General features: G+C 35.2%; 1 protein-coding gene across 1 annotated transcript; it reads right to left on the reverse strand.

The window, feature by feature from the left end:
• Nucleotides 1-653: 653 nt before the first annotated feature.
• Nucleotides 654-5,897, reverse strand: LOC102592440 (V-type proton ATPase 16 kDa proteolipid subunit). Its single transcript, XM_006365867.2, has 3 exons — nucleotides 5,737-5,897; nucleotides 5,008-5,293; nucleotides 654-1,108 (listed from the first exon to the last, which is right to left on the reverse strand). The coding sequence occupies exons 1-3, from the start codon at nucleotides 5,810-5,812 to the stop codon at nucleotides 976-978; spliced, it is 495 nt and encodes a 164-aa protein (XP_006365929.1). The 5' UTR covers nucleotides 5,813-5,897; the 3' UTR covers nucleotides 654-975.
• Between the last annotated feature and the right edge of the window lie 221 nt (nucleotides 5,898-6,118).

A 6,118-nucleotide genomic window follows, 5' to 3' on the forward strand; every position in this document is an offset into this window, starting at 1 on the left:
GAAGTTAGTGTAGCATTGAGAAATCTTGTGAGAAATGTTGTAGTTTTTTCTCCTTTGAGCAAAGAGGTTTCCACGTAATTTTACTTTCAGCATCTAACTTAAATACTTTGTTAACTGGTTTTGTAAAGAAGGATGAGCTTATTATCCACCCGAGCTTCAATCCATGCGCCACCTTGCCCTCGGTGATTTCAGGGTTGTAAAAAACATGGGATACTTGCAGAAAGCATCACTGGATTGGCATAAAATAGTATAAACAACAATTCTGTAATTTAATAATTCAAACGCAGAGCACCTAAAAACGGTCACTTGGTGAGCAAGAGCACTTGCACCTCATTGTAATTGTTTTTGAATCATTAGGCAGTACCGGACTACATTCTCATCATATAACAAGGGAAAATGCCGTCGAACTTTTAAAAAGGCTCATCTATACCATTCGTTAAAAATTTGGATTATCTATGCCATTTTCGTTTGAGAAAAGGTTCCTCCATGTCATAGGTGTCATGAGTGCACGCGATTAATATTTATTGTCATTCAAAAATAGTATCTTTTACTTGCAAAATAACGAATACATCATGAGCACCAAGGATATGCACCTTCAAGTAAGTACATATAACTTTGATGATCGGATAAATTTTCAAAACTCAATTCCATAATAGAGTAAACATGATATACTAGATGAAAAGTAGTACATACATGCACGAATTTTAGAAAAGAAATAGTTCTCAGACTGTTCACAAATAATGAGTGCAAAAATACACAATAAATACAGACCAAATTGCACAGCTCTGTAAGCTATTATTAAGTAGAAATAAAAGAATTCCTACTTCTACAAACAGCACATAACACCAACTAATTGAAGTGGCAGCTGTGGTGTCATGAATAACAATACACGTAATAGATACTTTTTGACTTTAGGCTACAGCTGTCTTGATCTTCTGAAGTCTCGCATACAGTGCGGCAAGAACGGAGTCAACTTCACTCAGCTCTAGACTGCCCAGCTCGGGAAGACAAGATAATGCCAACAATAAGCCCATAAAGAGCCAAGGCTTCAGCGAAAATGAGAATGAGGATCATCCCAACAAAAAGCTTGGGTTGTTGTGCATTAGCCCTAGAAAATGATTGTTGTTCAGTACACAAATAGGAATCAATTATAAAGCTACGATCAGCTTGACAACAGAAAATACAAATAAGCCATCCCAACCAAAGTGAATAGAATGGATCAACCCTAAGCTGAATATGTAATAACTAGCCTGCAACAGTCATTAGATTGAGTGTTTGGTTGTTACATGCCATGCATACTTTAGGCAAAGTCATATAGACTTGAGAATAAAAGGGAAAGAATTTAGACAGTTTTAATGGGTGATCTCCAGAAGTCGTTGTATGTTTTTTTCCTAACATGTAACAGATATTACCATAAGCTGGGAACAGTAACTAAGCGTGAAGAGTTGACGAGTGGCTAAAAGATATGGAGAGAAGGAATCCTAGGGCAGAGCAATGAATGAAAGGCACCCATTCTGTTAAATATACCCCTACTATATTTCGACTATGTTAACTGCAAACATGCACCTTCATCGGGGACAGTTTGCTCTGCAAGTCAACACCTTAGACCACAAAAATTGCAAGATTCGAAAAAAACCATTGAGCCCTAACTAACCACTGGGATTGAAATGCAAGAATGTTATTTTCTTTTTTATTCACTTCTCACTTTCTTGGGAGAAATGCTTCTACAAGACTTCAGGTCTCTCTTTAATTTTATGTCACATAAGTTTCCTTTTCAGGAATACAACAGCAAACCCAGTATAGCCCCAAAAGCGGGGTTTACTTTTCAGGGATGTCGCAAAATAATCAAGCAACAGGTTATGTTAACAGCTATCTGCTATCCCCCGACTGATGCAGGATGAGACTAGTGCTTATCTTTGTTTTTTAACTTAATGGGAAAACTAAATCTGGACGCACTGGAAAAGGTCAATGAATTTTAACAGCAGCTTGAAACTGCAAGAAAAAGAAAAGAAATAACAGCACACATTGTCGCTAAATTTATTTTCTAAGAAGAGGGAAAAGTAGAACAGAATAATCATAAATAACACTCCTACAAGTCCTGGCAATCATAGAAAATGAAGATGTTATTTTTTGACAACTTTGAGATTCTAGAAAGTAGAAGTTGTCACATGTTACCTTTTAAGTAGTATATATTCGAAAGGGGAGCAAAAAAGAGGAATGGTGTTTTTACATATAAAGCATACGCCCGTACTTTGGAACAGCAGAAAAGATAGTATACATCTTTCGAGAAAGGAAGAATGTTATTGACCTAAGCCAAACAAGAAAGGCATTCTTTGAATAGTGATCCCTAAGTTTTCCAAAGCAATAATTAAGAAAATACAAATGCAAGCCCCTCAAGAGTGCATGAGATTAAATTGCCACACAATATACCTTCTGACAAGTTATAGTAAATTAAGATGTATTATAGGCTCATCTTATGGGCAAACATTTGCACCGAAGGGTGTGGCCTAGTGGTCAATGAAATGATTGAGAATCCTGAGGTCTCAAGCTCAAAACTCAATGGGGAAAAAAACCACTAGGTGATTCTTCCTATTTGTCCTAGCCTTGGTGGATAAAGTCTAAGTTGCTCGGACTTTTCATTTTTGGTGTTGCACCCGTGTTGACACGACATGGGTGTGGGTGTGGGATCCGTGTCCGATTTGGTCAACTTATTTTGGGTACTTTGACCAAAATCGATGGGGAAAGTCTCGATAGTTTTAATGATTTTTGTAATCACTACAAAAGCTAAGGTGAAATTGAAGAAAAAGAAATATTTTTTATATAGAAATTTCTATGTCACTCCTTTTCCTTTAATCTCCTTCCAGGATTCTCCTCAAGTTCTCCACATAATATCTCATAATTTAGGTTTTATAACTCTATTTTTTTTAGATATTTTAATTATTTTTAGGCAAATCCCGACACCCTTATCCATACATGGATCCATATTTCTAATTCTTAGAAATTAGATCATGAAAGATCCGACCTCTAGATCGCACCCGTATCGAACACATGCACCCAAGTCCGAGCAACTTAGGATAAAGTTACTTGGTACCTATTTTTGGTGGGAGGTGGCATGTATCCAGTGGAATTAGTCGAGGTGTACGAAAGTTGGCCCGGACACCACGGTCATCAAAAAAAAACTTATGGACAAACATTTCATTTGAAAATTTGAACTTTCAAACTAATATAACATTTGAATATGTTGCTTTATCACCTTCTAGTCATGGTAATGTTGAACTTGCAAAACCAATATAACTTTGTTCTACACTTGAAAACTAAAAAATAACATGTGGAAGACAAATGTTCCCACTATCAAAGGATAATGGTACACAATGGTTAACTATATATTTAATAACTAAGCAATAACAAACAATTGCATATATTCCAATTCATGTGGTACTATTTCCTTAATAGATCATTCCAAAAAGAAAGTGGTGCCTTTCTATAATTGGAAACACTTTAATTTTGAATTTCTCATATGATCCTTAATGGCATGATATAACCACAAAATGGTCATGGCAGGTTTAAAACCAAAAGTTCCAAGTCTTTCTGTCTTTCTTGAACTTTATGATGAATCAAACTCTACCACATAAATTGGAACATGGGAAGTAAAATAAGCAATTTCAAATTGGAGTCGGTATATATTGCACATGTTTATTAGAATTTTTAATTCTGCTCATTCCTACTTTTTAAGAAATGGTGAAAGGAATACAACTCATCAACCTTTTTCATAGTTACATTTTTTTATGATTGAGATTGTTTCAACTATGAAACTCAGAGACAATGGGTCCTCCACCTAAAAACAAGATTTGGTTCAATAGTTAGGTTTTGAACTCGTGATACATGCCTATGATAAAACCATTGAAAACTTTCTAATAGTTATATTACTCTCTCCATTCAATTTGTTTGGCCTACTTCTCTCCATTTCAATTTGTTTAACCTACTTTCCTTTTTAGTTTGTTTAAATAAAGACTCTTTCCTTTTTTTAGTAACTCTTTAATTTCAACTTTCCACATAGAATGTTTAAGACCACAAAATTAATGGAAATTTAGGTACATTTGACATATCTTAATTTTATACCACAAGATTCAAAATAATATATTTTCTTAAACACATTGACTACTAGATGACACCCTTGGGGGTGCAAAAAGTATATTATTACTACATATTTTGTATTTACTTGCTCATTGCAAATAAAAACACAAATTGCTTCCACGCTAGTTGGAGTTGGTAGTATACTCGGTTGCTCACGCAGTAAGCACCCTCCACCTTCAACCCTAAGGTTGTGGGTTCGAGTCACCAATGGAGCAAACAATATACTCCTCACTATAAATCATCATTTAAACATGTCTTAATCCATAATTTAAAATTTTAGGTTCTCAAGCACAATAAACAAAATATAATGTTATCTTTCTTATTTAGAATTATTTTCTGATATATATTATCAGCACAGTGTGATTCAATTTAGTTGTTGCGTTATACGGAAGGGGATCTGAAATTAAGATGGTGAACTGAAGAATTAAATTGAACCTTAATTAAAATTACCAAGCAACTATGTTCACTATCTGAACTCTTTATTTTATTAATTTCAAAAGTTCCCTGCAGATGTTAAAATGCAATTTTCACAAATCATAACATTGCGAAAACACATACCAAGGCATCTCGATTAAATTCTACTAGATCAACTCTCATTGGAACTCTAGTTCCGACTGCTAAAAAAATTCTCTTTTTCTTTTTTTGTAAAAATGTTCGACAACTAAAAGTTTATCCTCTCCATGTTACCAAATGGCAAACAGTACAAAGACCATCTATCAATTTATTCTAACAGCACACCACTAAAAATCAATGTGGCGGAGTTCTTCATATATGATCTTTCACATTCTAACTATTCAATTCATATTCAACAGGCACTAGCAAGCAAAGAAAGAAAAGGACAAGGAACCAATAAAAAAATCAAGGAATCAATACCTAACACCAGCATCTCCAACAATACCAATAGCCATTCCAGCAGAAAGACCAGCAAGACCACAAGCAAGTCCAGATGAGAGATGAGCATAGCCATCAAATAGGTAGTACGACTTTGTTTTGGGGTTAATCCCGGTACTAATGATCACAGCAATAATCAAGCCATAAATACCTAACACACCAGCCATAACCACTGGAACAATTGATTTCATCACCAACTCCGGCCTCATCACTCCCATTGACGCCACTCCAACACCACTCTTTGCTGTTCCATAAGCTGCTCCCATACCTACGAATTATTCAAAATAAAATTAGATTTATGATCAGTTGCATATGAGCATAAGATGAGCTAGGCTGATTCACATATGATGTGCTCGTATCTCCAGCAAAGACAGATCCAATATTTAAATCTTATAGATGCAAAATCTCATTGTCTTAGATGGTCATAACTCATAAAAGGTACAGATTTAATAAAATGATATAATTTTCAATACTGTCCAGCTCCATATATAATTCAAAGCAACAAATTGAATTACTAGTAATAAAAAAGCAACGCTAGCAAATTAGCATAAGGAATAAAATATGATCAGAGAACGATCGGAGATTTTAAGCTGGTAGATACAAAGAACCAGCAGCAGTGCTAACATTATTCAAACGATTTCAAGAGTTGACTAGAAGACGAAATTCAAACATCTGCTGCCATAGACTCTGCAGCTCTAAGAGAGAACTTACATGAGAAGACGAGGGCAGCGGCGGCACCAAGGAAGCCGAAGAAAGGAGCAGTTTCATCTCCGGCAAAGTTCGACATTTTGGTTAAGATTTGGATCTGAGAATTTTGAGTTTTGGAGCTGAATAGATCTTTTTCTCCTCCCTCACGCTGTGACCAATGGTGTTGAAGCAAATGGAATAGTTGATAACTCGGTCATAATGGGTTTGGGCTTTCCAGGCTATTTTGGGCCGATTGCACTACTTCGGATCTTAAAGAGGGGATAACATTCGACACCAAACTATTTTGCACAATTGTTATACACCAAACTAGTCTAGAGTCATTCAAAAACGTGCTTTTTTTTTAAAGAAAAATTACCTAAATATACATTTTATTTTATTATAATCT

This window comes from Solanum tuberosum, unplaced genomic scaffold (assembly GCF_000226075.1).
Source record: "Solanum tuberosum cultivar DM 1-3 516 R44 unplaced genomic scaffold, SolTub_3.0 scf00553, whole genome shotgun sequence".
Taxonomy (NCBI): Eukaryota; Viridiplantae; Streptophyta; class Magnoliopsida; order Solanales; family Solanaceae; genus Solanum; species Solanum tuberosum.